This window comes from Coturnix japonica, chromosome 5 (genome assembly GCF_001577835.2).
Source record: "Coturnix japonica isolate 7356 chromosome 5, Coturnix japonica 2.1, whole genome shotgun sequence".
In the NCBI taxonomy this organism is placed as follows: domain Eukaryota; kingdom Metazoa; phylum Chordata; class Aves; order Galliformes; family Phasianidae; genus Coturnix; species Coturnix japonica.
This window is the reverse complement of record NC_029520.1, coordinates 38,888,286-38,907,423: the sequence shown is the minus strand read 5'-3', so window position 1 is coordinate 38,907,423 and position 19,138 is coordinate 38,888,286. Positions and strand designations below refer to the sequence as shown.

General features: G+C 37.2%; 1 protein-coding gene across 2 annotated transcripts in view; it reads left to right on the top strand.

Moving 5' to 3' along the window:
- The window catches only part of GALC (galactosylceramidase), a 35,539-nt gene extending 19,902 nt beyond the window's left edge, over positions 1 to 15,637 (top strand). For both annotated transcript variants that reach the window (XM_015865379.2, XM_015865381.2), the window contains exons 8-17: positions 484 to 639; positions 2,012 to 2,136; positions 3,105 to 3,232; positions 3,623 to 3,712; positions 4,782 to 4,871; positions 5,988 to 6,132; positions 6,968 to 7,148; positions 9,353 to 9,516; positions 11,384 to 11,460; positions 13,153 to 15,637. In XM_015865379.2, coding sequence (XP_015720865.1) covers positions 484 to 639; positions 2,012 to 2,136; positions 3,105 to 3,232; positions 3,623 to 3,712; positions 4,782 to 4,871; positions 5,988 to 6,132; positions 6,968 to 7,148; positions 9,353 to 9,516; positions 11,384 to 11,460; positions 13,153 to 13,296 — 1,300 coding nt within the window. In that variant the 3' untranslated portion in view covers positions 13,297 to 15,637. The remainder of the gene's footprint in view (positions 1 to 483; positions 640 to 2,011; positions 2,137 to 3,104; positions 3,233 to 3,622; positions 3,713 to 4,781; positions 4,872 to 5,987; positions 6,133 to 6,967; positions 7,149 to 9,352; positions 9,517 to 11,383; positions 11,461 to 13,152) is intronic.
- The last annotated feature ends 3,501 nt before the right edge of the window (positions 15,638 to 19,138 follow it).

The following is a 19,138-nucleotide window of genomic DNA, read 5'->3' as shown; positions in this document are numbered from 1 at the left end:
CACTCAACTGAGCTTATTAGAAAAGTGTGCAAGAAGAGACTAGTTCATGTTCAGCGATTAAGACTTAAATGCAATAGTGTTTGTAATCTCCTGTGCTGTATCTTGCTGTTAATTTATAATTATTTAAAAGTTTGCCTAAGACACTATAAGATAACTTGTAAAAGAGACTGTAGTATGCTATCAAGGTCAATTTGAAGATAAAACTGTACAGCCAGCTGCAGAAATTGTGTGGTGTATTTTACCCTTGGTTTACTTAGGCTGATATGTTTTAAAGAAGTAATCTTGTACTGATGGGAATGCAATAAGCTGTGGTATATCACAGATGTTTCTGTAGTACAAGTCCTCTATTCTATTAGAATTATTCTGGAGCATGTTTGTTTTTAACTTTCATTTTGGGGGAGAGTTGTTAAGCCTGGAAATACAAAGAGATGCTATGCCTTCTCTTTTTGTGATAAGTGCTCTTTCTTTTTAAATACTGTGTAGGGCTCACTATCCTGGGACAAAAACAGTGCCAAATGCCCTACGAACTCAGAAGAAACTGTGGGCTTCAGAAGATTATAGTACTTTCAACGATGAAGTAGGTGCAGGCTGCTGGGCCCGGATCCTAAACCAAAACTATGTAAATGGAAACATGACCTCGTAAGTGTTTTGTATTCCTGGTAACTTTTAGAACTTCATTTGTAAGGATTATCTAAAGTAACATGTAACACATCCGCCTGCTATGTTAAAACTGTAGATAAACTGAAACTCCTTCCTCTGTCAGTCTGAATTTGGATATTCTGAGATGTGAAGACTATTGTCACAGAATCACAGAATGACTCGGGTTGGAAGGGACCTCAAGGATCATGTAGTTCCAACCCCCCTGCCTGGCAGGGCCACCAAATGTACACATTTACTAGATCAGGTTGCCCAGGGCCCTGTCCAACCTGGTCTTGAACACCTCCAAGGACGAGGCATCCACAACCTCCCTGGGCAGCCTGTTCCAGAGTCTAACCACTTTCCTAGTAAAGAACTTCCCCCTAACATCCAACCTAAATCTTCCCTCTTTCAACTTAAAACCATTTCCCCTAGTCCTGCTATTATCAGCCCTTTCAAAGAGTTTACTCCCGTCCTGGATGTAAGTTCCCTTCAGGTATTGAAAGGCTGCAATGAGGTCACCCCGCAACCTTCTCTTCTCCAGGCTGAACAAACCCAACTCCCTCAGCCTGTCCTCATAGGGGAGGTGCTCCAGCCCCCTGATCATCTTCGTAGAAGAAAAATTTTGTGGCAATTATAAAGACATTTGAGTTACAGTTTCATGTGGGCATGTACAACTGAGTTCAGATCTCTTTTGGGTTTTGATGTTGCTCTTCAAAGTAATTCTTCTTAAGAAGAGCTAACATGAAAAACCCAGGAGTTAAATATCAAAATCTGTAACTTCAATATTGCTTTTATCTCAGCTTCTATGCTGAAAATCAGCTTCTGTTCTTCCTGATGAAATGGACTTAGCAAAAATATAATTCTCCTTTCCTCTGAGTTTGAGTTCCATCACCAATCACAACGTTCATTTAAAAAAACAAAAAACAAATGTTTTTGGCTTTTTTTCTCCCTACTGATTTGGTTAGGAAGTGTGGATGGAGCCTTTAATCCTCAGGTGTGCATTTCTTTTAGTCTTATGATGATACAGCCAGAGGGTGTATTGTTTTGTTTTTGTTTTGTGTTTGTTTTGTTTTTTATGATGTTCTCAGCTCTGGAAATTGATTCATCTTCTTCTCTCTCTTGGGGATTTTCTGCCATTTTGCTTCTTCTTGGGAGGAGCTGTGGAAGGGGTTGCTTGTTTGACTATTTTCTCTCCTTTTAGCTGAGATAATTCTTTTTGTATTGAAATACTTCTTTATTATATATCTTACTTTGAGCTAGAAAGTTGTTTTTTCACTGTGTGTTGGAGGAAAAAAATCAGAGTAAATTCTTATATTATCTTGATCTAATGCTATCCATATGAATAACAAGCAAAACAAACCTATTTTTCCAGAACTATTGCATGGAATTTAGTGGCAAGTTATTATGAAGAACTGCCCTTTGGTCGATGTGGTTTGATGACAGCACAAGAACCATGGAGTGGCCACTACAAAGTAGAAGCACCTATCTGGATTACAGGTTAAAGGGAAAAAAAAGTGTGCATGACTGAATTGCCAGTCTCTTTTTTTTCTATGTGTGTTATTTTTTGTACCCCATTAAGGCAGCTTCATGGGAAGTCTTATAAATACTTTTAAAGCTTATTTCTGTAGGAAGCAGAAAGATCTAAAAGGAAGCAAATTTGATCCCTTTGTTATATGCAGAAATAAACTGCTTTTTACAGCTATCACTAGTAAAGTATTTTGATCTGAAGTGTGTGTAGAGGTTAGTGTGCTTTCCTAGTTATTTGTGTTTCTTTCTTTTATTTTATTTTATCCTGACGTAGATATCTGGTACCTCTCAATCTGGGAAAAAAAAAAATAGAATGAAAAACCTTGAGATTCTTGACCTCTGTAATTCAGCATTTCTTTGAACACAGGACAATGGAAATGCTTTTATGCTATGTCTTCTGAAAACAAGGATTTGCTGACTACTCCACAATTTTTTCTGTAGTCTTTTACTGTCTTTGCTGCAGTTCTGCAGAGCAGATGGCATATACAGTGCCATTAAGAAAGACTGAGGCAAATGTCTTAATTTTTAATCTTCTGCTAGTTGCTTAGCATTGGGGGGTGGGGGGGCAGGTGGAGAATGGCTATAACATCATCCAAAAGGTTTGGAACAGCTGAACGGAACTTTTTTCTGTGTTGGTTAGGATTTTCATGTTGTCATACACTCCTTTGCCAGTCTCTCATGCTGAAAAAAGCCCTATCTCATATATTTGATTATTGCTTGAGGAAAAGCTCTTCTGTACTTTCTGGCTTGTTTTCTCTGCCACAGAACAGATGTTTTGTATAATTCCGTAATCTTTTGTATGGGTAGAATTGTTTTTGGAGATTCCATTACTTCATTTTGGAAATAATTTCTGTATATGAAATTAAGCTTAGACTAGAATTGGTAGTTATCTTTATTAAATCTTAATTTATTTTCTTATGATTTTTGTTCCATCTCAGCACACACAACACAATTTACTCAGCCAGGCTGGTCATACTTGCAAGTGGACGGACACTTAGAAGGAGGTGGAAGCTTTGTCGCTCTGACAGATGGCCTAGGAAACCTTACCATTATAATTGAAACAATGGTAATGTACATCAACAAAATAGAATAAAGGAAATATTTTGCTTCAAGGAGCATGCTTCAATTTATAACATATCTGTGAAGATCTTCTATAATGCTTCCATTGCTTTGTTACTGAGATCACCAGAAGTCCTTTTTTTTTTCCCCTGTCTGAACATTGTATAATTATTATATCGCAAATTAATATTTATTTGATAGCACTCTTTGGGAGAAAATGAAGTTACATCTTTTAAAAGCTGTGTTTAAAAAATACTATAGTTTGTGTAATAGTAATCATCATTAAAATGGTGAAATATTTATTTGCAAATTGATCCTGTGTTGCTTAGTGTTTTTCTTGAACACTGGCTAGATGGATTCCAGTAATATATATTCTTTGGCTCTTTCCTTTCTTCAGACGCATGATCACTCTAAATGTATCAGGCCTCCACTACCTCACTTCCGAGTTTCACCTCAGCGAGCAACTTTCCACCTCAGAGGGTCGTTTGTAAGTAAGCATTGAATACATTTGGTCACTTTTGTAATGTCAATTGTACTGCATCCTGTATATACACAAACTCTGACAAGATATCAAGAGATCAGAACTGTTCACCTCCTGTGCTAGCGGTTATATGCCTGCTCAAGTTTTAAATGATCCACTTCTTCTTTTACCATAAGACACAATGTTATAACTGAATTTATATTACTACTCCCAGTATTTTTGTGTTTATTGAGGGAAAAAATTGCTGAAACAGAGAGACAATTTGGTTTGTCATTAGGATTTATTCCACAGCTACATGCTCTGAAATGCTGATATAGTTTAGCTGGCATGGTCATGATCTTTCTAGTTGTCATTTTTTGCTTTCTGAGGAAAGCAACTATATGATGCAGCTGACTATATAATTGATGCAAGTTTTGTTCTTCTGTCCCATCAAAAGATATGCTGAGAATCTGTGTTGCATATTAGAATCTTCTGTTCATATGTGAGCAGTATTACTGTATTATTAGGATAATAGCTTACTGATATACGAAAATTGCTCTGAAAGTAATGCCTCCTATTTATTTCCATGGAAACAATGACACATAATACAAAGAGCGCACCAACAGAACACAGCTTGATGGAGCAAATTCTCAGCTTCAAAATACTATTTTTCAACATAATCATCACCATTAGCTCTGCATTTTTACCAGCTATGATTAATAGCCTGCACGCTGTGCTTACAAAAGTCTGCCTGCCTTTCTCGGTGACTTATCTTTCACGCTGCTGTTGCCACTCCTGGAATTTACCATCTACCACCTCACTGTGCTCACATCAACTGGTGTATCCATAAACATTCAGCAAGCATCAGTTAATCTGCCTGTGACATTTTGGGCCAACGTAATATAGTAGGAAGCATTACTTTTGGGTTACTTATGAAAAAGTAAGGTTTGTAATGACTGTCTGAGTTGATTGGTGGCTGCTGTTGAGATCAGAAATTCTAAAGTAACAGAAGTTAGACACTGATAATTTTCAAAGTCAAATTAAAATGGTTGTTCTTTTGGTTTCTTTTTTAATTTAAAGTTATGTTTCATTATAGTATCCCCTGAGAACTCTTCAGGTGTGGCATTCTAAGCTTGGCTTTGAATCTGCCAACACTAGTCTCTTTGAGCAACTTGATCCTGTAAAGGTAAGTTAATTGGTTTTAATACTCTAAGGTAACTTTTTTAGAATTGATATTGGAAAAAAAAACAAAAACAACTTTGATTTACAATATAGTATTGCAAAGTTAGAAATATAATCCCACACATTAAAATAATTTAAGGTAACTGTTCTCTTTAGAGAGAAGTTTTTTGGTCTTCAGTTTGAATTCATGAAGATAAGTGCTGGTTAGGCTGGTAATACAAATTGTTTTGTAGGTCTGAAACATTGCAGCTTTTTAGTAGATATGTTCTTTGAGGGTAGTGATTTAAGTGGTTCTGCTGTAATAATGAAGACTGCGGATGTCTTTTTTTTTTTTTTTTTTTCCAGTTTTGGGCCCACCTTACTACATTTTCAACCTATACATTTAAGTACAATAAAATGTCAGTATAGTGTACCTCAACATTCTTTGTTGTGCCTAACTTTACTCATACTCATCTGCTGAGTGTTAGAAGTGGTCAGGTTTAGCATTTCGTTCCTGCTATAAAAGGATTTGCAGGATAATATCTGTAGTATTTATGTGGCCTGAAGGTGATAACCTTCCAACTTTCTGGCCTCTCTACCTGTATTCTTTGCCAAAACTCTGGGAAGTATCTGCTCACTGGATGCATTTATAAGAAATATTTTTAGAAGGGAGCCTTTGAGGTCTTTTTTCTTTTTGTGCCATCAAAGTACTATGAATATGAGAATATGGGACATTCATGACAAACTCAATTAAAATATACTTTCTCAGACTGTCTACTGTTAAAGAGTAGCCTTTCTCAAAAACAGAGCATTGTACCTAATGTGACTTAAATCTTGCCCATAAAGGAGTATTCTAGTACTGTCTGTAATTTCTGGTGTTTCCCCCATTACTGGAACTGCAGGACTTCTGTGTTTAACTGTATAATTAAGGCTTGCTTTCTTAGTTCTGTTTGTCTAAAGTTTTACTAGCTGTATACAGACTTACCTGGAAGAAATAAAGAGATTTAGAAAAACAGCCTGCAGATATTAAACATAGTGACAATTTTTTCTGCCTTGAACTGAGGATATCTTTGAACTCATCAGCTTGAATGTTTTTAAGTTGCAATTTGATTGTTGCATCTTGAACTGTCTTTTATTCCAGGTCTGGAGGGGAAGTTTTTCCTTAGATCTGGATGTGGATGAAGTCTATACTTTAACTACACTTAAGACAGGACGGAAGTGTAGCTGCCCAGAGCCTCCACCACCTCAACCCTTTCCTTCAAATTACAAAGATGATTTTAATATTCGTAAGTCAGAAATCTCTTTTCAAAAGCTTAATTCTCACATAGATACTGTCTCATTATAGAAATGCCAAAACAGTTGTGGTATTTGAATCATCTGATGTAAAAGACATGAAGTAATCTGAATGTGTTTCATTTCTTGTTTCTTTGATAATTTATCAATGTATACTTTGCTTCCAAGGAGGTGAATTTAATTCCAGCTCTTAACTAAGTGGCTGCTCTGGTTTTAAAATTCTTGATACAAAGTTATATCTCGAATGTAGTGAACTAATTTTTTTAAGGGAATGTAAAAAGAATTGAACACATCCCCTCTGAGAGCAGGCTGAGGGAGATGGGGCTCTTCAGGCTGGATGAGAGAAGGCTCTGTGGAGACCTGATAGCAGCCCTTCAGTACCTAAAGGAGTTCTGTTACAAAGAAGGAGACAGGCTCGTTATCGTGGTTTGTGGTGACAGGATATTGGGGAAATGGTTTCAAGCTTAGAGAGGGAAGATTTAGACTGGATTCAAGGAAACCTGGAGGTTTTCAAAGTCAGGTTGGACCAGGCTCTGAGCGACCTGTTCTAGCTGAGAGCATCCTTGTTTTTTGCAGGTCCCTTCCAGCTTAAACTCCAACTCAATTCCGTGATTCCATTTGAAACCAAACTTTCTTTGTTCATATATTTACAAAAATGGTCCTGCTTCCAGCTTCTAAAACTTCATTTTGTACGTTTTTGAAGTACAAAAGACTGTACTTTGATGCAGGAAGTTAGAAGTCTGGAGGATTTCTTCAGTGGAAATTTCTGAAATCAAGGTCCACAAAATCAAAATGTTTTGGCGCTGACGTATTTTATTCTCTGAACAGGTAATCCGCCTTTCAGTGAAGCTCCAAATTTTGCAGATCAAACAGGTGTATTTGAGTACTTCGTAAATGGCTCTGACCCAGGAGATCATGTTTTCACACTCCGCCAGGTGGTGATTCAGCGACCCATCACTTGGGTTTCTGATGCAGATCAGACAATCAGCATCATAGGAAACTTTAAGTGGTAGGTAAATACTTCTTTTTGGTGACATCTGAGGAAATGTTGTCCCTAATAGTGTGCATTATAATTTGTTCATCTCTTTCAAGCTTCATTTCTCTTGCATGGGATATTTTTACTTTCACAAAATCCATAGTCATGTAGAAATGATGATTAAAGGGACTTCCTTAAGTTCTTGAGCCCTGCATGGCACTGTTACCATCACTATTAATAGAACAGGTCAACAAGTCCTTATTTAAACAAGTCTTGAAAACATCCAAAGGTGGAGATTTCATTTGATCTCCTGGTGTCTTGTCCTTGTGGTCCACCGCCTCGGGAAAGGATTTCCAAGACTTCTATGGTGCACATTTGTTCAAGAGAATAATGGATGTGAGATGGCTCACTAGGAAGACTTAAGTTAAAACAGCGCTAACAAGAAAGCAGTCTGAATTTTGAAGTGCACTCAGATTTTTCTTTCTACTGTTTTTAAAGAAGACAAAAAGTTGATTTCCTTTATTTAACTCGATTTTGAATTGTTTAGCTTGTTTATTACTAATTTGATCTCTCATGTTGTGATGGTTTGGGAGTTAATTCTGTTAGATTTGTTGCAGACTGCCATCTTCTGAGCAGTTCCTAGAATTGTGTGTATTCAATTTACCTACTACTTTAAACAGTTGTATTTTTTGGTAGGTGTAGCAAGATTTACTAGAGTACAGTTATCATTCATTCTAGGAGCTACAGTGGTGATTATTTTGAACGAAGCAGTGTATCTATTTAAATTTAAAAAGTATTTGGATCGGAACCTGTTAATTACTGTTACTAAGCCAATTATTTAATAAACTCAATGCTTAAGGTTTTTTTGTATTTTTTTTTCATTTGGAAGAGACTACCGTAAATTCTTTTTAGAGAACATAACTATTTTGTCTATTTTTTTGCTATTTGGTGTTATCAGATCAGTGATGCTTTTTCATAACATACATTATGACTCTTATTTCTGGCCTTGATAAGTGATTGAATCATTTTGCTCTGAAGCCTATACTACTGTCTTGTAGCTGGAGGTAATAATTCTTTATTATTTCACTGAAGAATTTAGTTGTTTTAGTTTGAATTGTAATCCTATGAAAGTTTATGTCTACTCTTGAATTTTTTTAATGTTTTGCTCTGATGAACCTAGCTGCGTGCTGTAATTATTGCTGTTTAACATGTGTTGCTTCTAATATCATAATAGCATGAAAAATGTGAGAGTCTTGTGTTTAATACACAGGGAGGTAAGAAAGATCTTAAACAACTTGTCTAATGAGTATGTACCAATAAAATGATACTTCAGCAGTAAGAAAGATCTCATTTAATTCTGGTGTAAGAAATGAGGGAGAAGACTGCCAGAAACAGATATTATTAATGATTTATCTGTCAGCTGAGGTCGTAGAATTTTCTACATGTTTTAAAAAAAACACTAACAACAAGAAAAACTATGCAAAATTGGAAACTTCCTGTATGTATGACCTTTTGACTGTATCCATTCTAACAACAGTAAGTTAAGATATAGAATGTAGATACTTAATTTATTGAGCGTGCATTAACAGAGTTGGTTAATTTTTACTCGCGAGAGGTTTATACTGCAGTTTGTGGAGTGGAGAGGAACTGGGTAAATTTTCTAGGTGCTATCAAATTGTTCTGGTATTTCTTTGCCTGATGGAAGGTTATTTTCCCTAACAGCTGTCATTAAACTTGTAATGTGGTGCTTTATGGTTGAACTGTAGTATTACCTCAGGAAAAAATTTAACAATTTGAGCCTTTTGGAGTGTTTTGTGATTTGGTTTCCTGGGACTTGGCCTATATTAAAAATCCTAGAGAAATAAAGTTCCAACAGATATGGTGGTCTGCCCTTGAATCTTGTTATCCAGTTTACTTTTAATTTTGTAAACCTGAAAGATTTTCCTGTGGGCGTGGAAATCTTTCATGTAACATGCTGGAACTTCTTGGATACACACTTAGTTTTGTTTTTGACCTATGAGAATGATTAATTATCTTAAGAAAATGTCCTTGAACTAATAGATGTCCTGATAAGTCATCAGTGTAGATGAATCTGTACCTCTTGTCTTTAGATCCCAGTTAAGATGGCTAAATTTTTTGTCAAAAAGGTGGTTGTGCAATAGAGAGAATATTTTTAATTCTGCTGTCTGCTTAGGTTTCCATTCTTTGCTTGTTAAGACACACTGTTTCTTTTGCAGGGTAAATCTGACAGTCACTTGTGACATCTACATAGAGAAGCCACGTGATGGGGGTGTGTTCATTGCTGGAAGAGTTGACAATGGTGGGATATATGTTCGTCGTACCAAGGGAGTTTTCTTCTGGGTTTATGCAGATGGTACCTACAGAGTCACTAGTGACCTGGGTAAGATGCCCTTTCCTAAAGTGGTTGCTGATAGGTGGTTGTATTGTATTGATGGCCTTGATAAAAATGATGAGCATATTGGTTTTGTTACTCAGCTGCAATTGCTATGAACTTGACTCATTTTGCTGTAACAGTGGCTGTATTTTGCATATGACTAGAGCATTTGAAGGTTACTGCCTGCTCCACTTCTCATTCACTAGAGTAGGATGTACAGGAAAATGTCCAGGTGGATTCTGAATATCTCCAGAGGAGACTTTACAGCTGCTCTGGGCAGCCTGACCCAGTGCTTTGTAACCCTCAAAGTACAGTTTTTCCTGTTCTCAAGTTCTGGTTTGTGCTCATTCTCCCTTGTTTTGTCCCTTGGTACCACCAAAAACCTGCATGGCCCCAGACTTTGGATGCTCTCTTTAGATATAGGTCTTGGTTAGATCCCCTCTGCTTTTTCTTCTGCAAGTTAAAGAGTCCCAGGTCTCTCAGCCTTTCTTATTAAGAGAGATATTCCAGGCCCATAATCATCTTTGTAGCCCTTTTTCTACTAATAACATCTGTTTTATGGTAGTAAATGTAAATTATTTTCTTTTCATAAATATTTTTATATAATGTTACAAAAAGGTTTAATTTGTTTTTATGTAATAATTCTAAGAAGATGATCCATCTTGGAATTCAGTCTTATACAGCAACACACAAATCAACATTTATGTACATCTGGCTTAGATAATGAGTGCGTACTGTTTCCACCAAATGTACTTTACATTTTTTGTATAGTTGTCTACTTGTAATGCTGATATTCACATGTGCTCATGTAGAACGCTTGATGGGCACAAAGAATTGTATATATGTTGTAATAATTCATCAACATCTGAAGGTCCTGTTCAAGCACATTTTCAATTGCTTGAATTAGTTTGAATTAGACTTTTCAGTTGTTTGACTTTAATGCACCTTATAGATCTACAATATGCCTGATGTGAATACAGCCCATAACAACTGATTTCACACTGCACTGGATCTTAAGAACGGGTCCTCTTCTATTTGGGAGCTGTAGTTTCCCATTTCTCATTTTCTCCTTCTTCACTGTGGGTTGGCAGACTACCTGTAACTTAGGAATTCTATTACCTTCTCTTAACACTATGATTCCTAGGGAACCTCATGTTTAAATCCACAACAACAGTTTCAGCTGTGTATAATAGATATTTATTATATATGTATATGTACATACACTTGGGTTTAGAATGAACTGCGCTGTTTTATTTTTGAGACATTTCAGCACTGCCTTGAAGAGAATAACTTTTTTTCTTTCTTGAAATAAGGGGGATGTGATTAATGACCTCATTATTTCAGACGGGCATGCTTGTTAGGCCTTAAGATTTTTTTTTTCCTTCATAGCTATTTTTCATCATCTTTATATTTTTCTAAAAAGACGTCTGCATGTTAAATTACCTCACAGCTGAAGCTGCCAACTGAATAATTGAAGATTCTACTTGTAGTGCTTAGGTGCTTTTTTTTTCCCCTGAGTTTCTTACCTGATTTTAGCTTAGCATAAATTTTTACTAGAACTAAATAATGTTACATTGTGGCATCTCAAAACCTCCGAATTTAAAATCTTCTAATGCATAAAAAAAGATTAGCAGAATAAGCAGAGCACCAGCCACTGTCACGCTTGGTTAACCTGTATTCCCAGTAGGTGGAATCTCCAGAAGTACTGGATATTTCAGTGGGAAAAAGCTCCTGACAGAATAATAGGATAAACCTCTGTAGTAGGATAGTGGTTCTGAACATCTCTGAAAATGAAATACAACTTTTCTTTTGCTAGCTTGATGTTTATCTGTCAGTTAAATGACAGTTTGCTAACCTTGAGCATGTTTTGCAGCTGGAGAAGAAGTACTAATGAAAGGGCTTTCTGGTGTCCGACATAATGCTTGGCACACGCTTACTCTCAACATTCAGGTAAGAGCATGGTCAAGAAGCTGGAAAATCAGTTATGAAAATTCCATTCCTAAACGCTTTTAGACAAAAGCATGCTATTTTACTGTTTGCATGAGGTAATCCTATGTAAAACATTGATACATCTTTTAATTTAAACAAAAATTAAAGTAACACATCATATTCTATTTCCTGTATTTTTAAAAAGATCTTGAAGAATTGGAGAGAGGGTGTAGAAAAGAACTGGAAAAGGAAGGTTATGATCTGGCTTTCTGTACTGAAGATTCTTGGTGGGCTGCTAAACTCAACTGTTTTACAAATCCCTCCAATTTGCCTTGCATGTAAAGGCCCTGTGTATGGTGCTCTTTAAGAAATTGGAACTAAGGAGCTTGATTGAGCTGGAGTCTTTCTTGTACTGAGAAAGCATGGGCACTGTATAGATGTTTAAAAAACAAAAAAAGGTCAATTGTTGATTGGAAGCCTACTCAAAGTGTGGGATTTTTCTGTGGTGTTTCTGCATTTATTTATTTTCTCATAGTATGAGAAAAGTGGTACCAAACTTTATACCTGTGTGATTTAGCTGGGCATGACATTGTTGCAACTAAAAGTTTTTGAATTCATCAGCTGGATGCCTAACCCCCTTGGCTAATACAACCTTTACAACTGCAAGAGACCTGAAATAATTGGGAAGCTTAAATCCCAGCTGAAGATATCTTGTACTGTAACCAACTGTAAAATTCTGTGCTAAGTCTCTAACAACTAAACTGTCTATAAATGTTAAAAGCTGGTTGTTCTTTTTGTTTTTTTGCTTTTTGTGCTTTTGTATTAGTAGACAAAGGAATGTTTTTATCTGAGGCATTCACAAATGTTTGTACAGCCACATTTATGACATTAATTGCTATCTGTAGAATGAAGTCTAAGACTTGCTAACGTGGAGTATTAAAAATGAGTGTAAATTATCCAAAACAGAAAGCAGTGATGTTGGTCTTCAAATTATGATGCTATTGACTTGCTATACCAAATATGCCTTTGATGTAGTAAAAGAATTGTAGAGGCTTTTTGAAAAGCAGTCTGTTTTTATCTGTTTGTAATTTTTATTGATTTAATACAGGTAAACTAGAATGTTCCCCCCTCGCCCTCCTTCCAATTGGCAAGATAAATTGTAACTAGTTCTGAAACTGTTCTCAACTTTAATGGTAACATTCTACTTAAAAGTTCCTGAATCCCATTCTCTCCTTGGCTTGGTGACTAAAACATGCAAGTCTTTTATTTTGACGTATGTCTAATTCTGCAGAACTAATGTCAGGTGTGTCATATGCAAGAAAATTGTTTGCAGTTTCAGGTAGTTCTGGTTTTGTTAAACCCCTCAAAACAGGGGAGCATTTGAAGGAGTGTGATACAGATGTGAGAGGAAAAACAGTTTACCTTTAAGGTTTTGAGATTCTGCACTGAGCTTACAAGCTGAGAGTTTGGGGAAGATAAACCTTTTAAATACACTCCGTAAAAGCATTAGATCTGTTTCACGGAGCTGATAAGAACTGGATGATTCTGTGCAACATTTAGAAGACCCTCTGCATGGAAAGCATGCAAAATGTAATGAAAAATGCACTGGATATCTTTTTGACTTTCCTCATCAGCCATACAGATTGTGTTGGTGTCAATGCACTTGATCACTAGATTTCACAAAGCTAACTTTCTTTCCCTTTTTTCTGACAGGGCACTTCTGCCTCCGGACTGTTAAACGGTTATCCACTCTGGGAGAACGTCACTGTTTCTAAACCAAGTAATGGCTGGGCTGCTATTGGAACTCGTTCATTTGAGTTTGCTCAGTTTGACAACTTCCATGTTGAAGCTAGATGATGGAGCTTTTGCACTTGCAGAATGTCATCATACTTTGAAGAAGAGCCAGCTCATACCCTGCGGACAGCTTAACACTGACACGGATCTGTTGGCAAAGAATCTGAATTCTCACCCTATTATTTTTTCAATGGTTTACATTACTAGTTACCAACATGACTAAATTTCATTCCCTGGTCACTATGGGGTTTTTACTCTATTCTGGGAGTAAGTTTTACTTCAAGGTAATAATGGAAACAAAGTCATAGGTCTGAATCTTTTTGAATGCAAGGATCATAAATTCCCATCTCATTTTTAAGCTGATTTTTCAAGCTAGCAGAAGGTAAAGGCCTTTCAAGCTGCGTTTTTAACACTAACATGACTGTGTCCATTCCTTTCACTGTAAGAATTAAATACCAGTAAGTCTAACAAACTAGTGGCTCCACACAGCTGTACTTTGATCACTTTCAGATCTCACTTGAATGAAGAACCTTTTTTTTTTTTTCCTGTATTAAGAAAAAAAATGTTTTGTCTATTTCTGCTATAGTCTGAGGCGAGACATTACAGTACTAAAGATGTGTTTGAATACTACTTCTGACTTTCATTGCTAGCCTTAAAAATATTTTTATTGAGCAGAAGGGAAATCTCTTATGGGTGATCAGGCAGTGCAGGATGTGCCTTAAGCCTCAACTACCTCCTTTTTCAAATGAAAGGGTTGAAATAGATTAAAAGGTACTGTAAATTGCAGTTAATTATCGATAGCCTTCATGGAATGGTGGGTTTGGGTTTTTTTGCATGGTACAAGAATGAAAACTTAGTCCCAGGTCCTTAATTTATGCTGGGTTGTATGTGGAAAAACTGGCTTTTTCTTCCTAGAAGCTTGAGTATCCATCTCTCATTTGTGATGCATCTAAAACTTAGAGCAGAAATATATCAAAAGATATAAAAATATGTTACTCAGCTGATTATGTTACTGTAGCACAGAGAAGGTATGGATACTATCATGTCCTTGCATAAAAGGAAATTAAAAATATGTGTATCTTAAGACCTTGCAGTCAGTCATAAGGTGGCAGAAGATGGATGCGGATGGAATTCCTTAGTGCATCAGGCTGCATTACTGAAACAACATCCTGTCCAACAAGTGAGGTAGCAAATGGTATCTTCATTAATTGGCTTCTGATGTTTTTCTCTTGGTCATTTTGAATGAAAATGCTGTTTGTTCCTCAACAAAACATATCCCATGTCTGTATCCTGTTTAGAAGGCAGGCAAGTAGTTTCAGAGATGACAGGGCACTGATATTTGTATGACACTCTCTGTAGCATGCAGTATCTGTTATTTGAGGAAGATTTGCAGCATACTTCAACTTAATACTGAATGTTATTCTGATCCACTTTATTTTGAAAGCTAATTTCAGTAAGCATTGACTTCAATCTTCGATGTTTTCAGCTAAGGTAGAGTTAAAGCAATACAAAATATTACCAGACCTTTTTTATAAAGGTTATTTTCCAAATCAGGTTTTGGAGAGATCTCTATTTCCTGAGTAGAGATGAGTGTTTTATTTCAACAATTATACTGATACTGCTGTTAATTGGTTCTGAATCATTTGTAAGTGTGGATTTCACACATGCAATAACCTTGAAGAATGGTCTAAATGTCTAACCTTTAAAACTCTTGTAGAGGACTTTCAAATATTAACTGTTTATTTAACTGGGTAAGAAATGAAAGCCAATTTTCCACTTGAGTTTCATTTTGATAGTCCAAGCATGGGTGCAAATCTGTTCGTTATTTGCTTGATTTCAGAAAGGATGTCACTGGGATCCAGATGTGAAGGAATTTAACTTAAGGTCCTTATATTCAAGTAATATGGATACAGGAGAATATGTTCTCAGAATAAACTTGTTTCAGCTGTGATGGCTTTTCCTTGTAGCACGTATCTTGAAGGGCTATTGGTAGCTTGTGTGAGCTGCAAGTGCTGTTTGTGTAAGAGAGATTAGCAAAGGTGCAATTTATCCAAAGGAGTTGTCCAATTGGTGTTTTTTTTTTACTGCCCTTTAATGCACTAGTGTAATAAACTACTGTCATACCGTGTACTAAGCACAATGTATTTTGTCACTGGAAATATTATTTTTTCTAATCTTAACTTATTAATGTTAGAGGATTAAACTGTTTTATGAAGAGAATAAGCGATGTAATAGTGATATAATGTTGTTCTTTCTCATGTCTGTAATTCTTCACCCTTCAGCAGGCTGTAATATGCTTGCCAGTAACAAGCTGTCAGGTCTTTCACTGGGGGGCGGATTTATGTTGTTGATTATAAATACTAATCATTCCAAATGGACAAATAAAGCATTTTAAACCCCTTTATTTGTGGAGAATGCTTCTGTTAATGGATCTTGATGTCCTCCAGCAAGAAAGCTGTCAGTTTTTATCATTGTGATTCCTAGTAAAGATGATTGCTATTATGTTAACTGGATTGGAGTGATTTTTCCGGTGCCAAACGATCCTTGTTAACAAATATCGCAAAATCAGAATTTTTGCTGTTGATTTGAACATTATTTATAGCGCTCAATTTACATTCTGCTTCCATTTGTTGTGATGGGTTTTGTGTGTGCCTTTTTTTCTTTGCTTTTATTGAAAGGGGTTAAATTGTATTTAAGGGTCATTTGTGCAATACTGCTGAGTACTGTAAGTCTTATGAGCTTAAGCTGAAAATCTGTTTACAGATATGGAAGCAGGTAGTGCAATTCAGGTATCTCTTAAAGTTTAAATGAGACTTTTTTTCTTTTTTACCTTGGGTAACCTTTTGTATCTGGCTTCAATTTTTTTTTAAAAGGGAAGGAGAAATTCCATGATGCTAGACATGTTTTCTTGGCTGTCATGCCAGTAGACATGAATTACTCTGGAAATGCTGTTTTCTGCTTCTGTTGGTAAAGCTGTGTCTCTCCTTTAGGAAAGCCTGTTTGGAGTTACCACTTTGGTTACATACTACTTCATCAACACTGATTCTGTCCCTATTCTCTGCCATGCAACTTTAAGGTTAATAAATTTTCCTTATTACTGATCTAAATCTCCCCTCTTTTAGTTGAAACTGTTTTCCCTACTCCTTTTGCAACAGACCTTGTCCCCTTCTTTCTTGTTGCCTTCTCTAGGTACTGAAGGCTGCTCTCATGTCTCTGCCTGGAGCCTTCTCTTCTCCAGGCTGAACAGCCCCAGCTCTCTCAGCTTGCCCTCACAGAGGAGGTTTTCCGTCTCTTGGATCATTTTTGTGATCTGGATGTGCTCCGACAGGTCCATGTCTCTTCTGTACTGAGGACTTTGCATCTGGATGCGGTACTCCAGGTGAGATCTCACTAGCACAGAGTAGAGGGGCAGGATCTTCTCTCTTGCATTGTCAGCCATGCTTCCTTTGAAGTCCAGGGTATGGTGAGTTTCCTGGGCTGTAAGGGCACGCTGCTGCCTCATGTCCAGTTTGCCCTACAAGGGTACTCTCCTGATGCCACGTACCATCAGTAGTACATGGTTGTCCAGCACTTCCTCTGTCCAGCAGTCTTACATTAGAGAAAAACAGTAGTGATGGAATCAGGAAGCTGAAACCTGAGCACAACACCAACAGCTGCCACTGTCTGCAAGAAAATCTTTTGGAGGAAATATGACAGTGCGATGTGTTTCACAGAGTGTGTGTCCCGGCAGAACCAGTAGAATAGAGAGGAATGGGGTAGGGTGGAGAAGCTGTGTCAACACAGAAACATGTAAAGCTTCCATAGTTTCTGTATATATCATGACATGAGATGAGAGTTGTGTTAATACATCTATGAAATGCTGGACTACCTAGTATGCCTTTGGAAAAGCAAGTCTCTAGGCTCTCTCCTTTCTTTTCATGGAAGAAACTGATGTAACTGTTGCTTTAAAAAGCAGAATGGCATAAAAGGAGAACTAAAAGCCTAGTCCACTTGCTGAATCTGTGGTTATTTATTTTTTTTTTTTTAACACTGCATTCCTGAAGCTAATGAACACCGTTCATGTTGCTGCTTAACCGTGGCTGCACCTTTTCCTCCTGAGACCTAATTCCCTGTGGAAAAGTCTCTTAATCCTAACCCAAACCAGATAAACAGCAGGGCTATTTCAGTTCACTGAGTGTGACTGACGTGGGATTTGAAAGCACCTTGCAGCCAAGATAGTCAGGACAGTGAGCTAATACTTCAGGCTACAAAAAAAACCTCATTACAGCAAGTCTGATCTATACTGAGAAAGATCTATAGCGGTATCACAAAGATAGATTTCCAAATGAAAAATTGATATTTGACATGAGCCTTAAACTTTCTATCTTTTGTGACAAGTTTGTGAAGAGAGGACTTTGCATTTTGTACCAGAGGCACTAGATGGCAGTGTAATTATAAGGAAAAAACAGCTGCCTGTATGGGTTCAGAGCCTGCCACACTGAGCCGTGAAAATAAGGATGGAGGTGGCTTTGTTTGAGAAGAAAAACAATGTTCCAGACTATGGACAGCTTTCTTTGCATGAAACTCTACGGCATTCCTTACAAGGAATAGTAATTCATCTTTTAATATAAATTTGCATCTGCTCTAAGCGTTTTAACAAATACATAAAGCAAATGCTTTCTAAAGCATCTTTCACCTGCGGTGGGTTTTTCTGGATCAAAGTCTTTATAAAAAGCCAAAATTGTCCCAGAAGCACAACTTTAGCTACTGGGTGAGTCTCAATAATCTTTGAGTTGTGTGTTCAGGTTGTGAAAGACTCTGCAATGACTTTTTTCAGTGCACGATGAGTTTGTGATTTTCATGTGCTTGAGCTGTTAACTGCCTGTATCCTAAAAGCCTCTTAAATGCCAAGCTCTGATTTCAGATTACATCTTTAGAAACCTGCACCCCTGGGCTGCTGCATGCAGCCTTGTGTACCCAGCTGGGGCTGCACAGGAGAACACGCGCGGATGAGATCTGGCACTAAACCCCAGATGAGATGTGACAATGGATAGGAACAGCATGTGAGAGCTTTCCACAGTGAACAGCTGTAAGATTGTTATTGCAATTCAAGGTTTTCTCAGGAGTGGATCTCGAATATTCTCCTTTAATTTTAAAATAACAATCTGCAAGGGATAGAGGTACTTTGAGAGAAATGAAGAAGTCTGTTTGCACAAGCTGAGAAACTGTCATCCAGTTTGTCCTTGAAGAAGGTGATGCTTTGTTCAAAGAGGTTTGAAGTGAAGGAGAGATGGATGTAAGCTTGTCTGAAGTTAGGATACAAGGAGCTCAATGGAAACTGGAACTGATTGACTTTGGGGTGACTGATAACCTACAAGATAAAGGGGACAGGATTGTGAAAGCAGAAAGGGTTTGGCTGTTACAAGTACCTCAGAACAGCATAATCAGAAATATGGGAGTAAATGAGCAGTGATTACACAGACAGCAATTCACTCCCTCATGCCAGGTTTTCTGAAGCTTTATGTACCTAGGTTAATAAGCCAGAAATTTGCTTTCACTCCAGGCTTCCTGAGGTGATGTCCTTCATCGGCAGTGACTGTGGCCAGTCAACACTGAATGTAAGCATAGGCCATGTCAGCCCAGCTTGGCTGGTAGCATCTTGCTGCCTCAAGGAAATCTGGGGCTGTGGGCTCACATGGTCTCTCTGTCCTCACAGGGGGGACCATCCCAAGCAGAAGGAGGCACATAGGCCTGGGTAGTAGAGGTGAAACACCTATACTGATGAGAAATAGGTTAAGTAATGCTCTGCTTTTCAATTATGTTAGAGCTGTAAGTGCCGAAGCTTGCTCGTTAGCCAGAGGCATTTTGTATTAACTGAAAACTGAGGTACAAGATTCTGATATTGAAAACTATCACTTTACTTTAG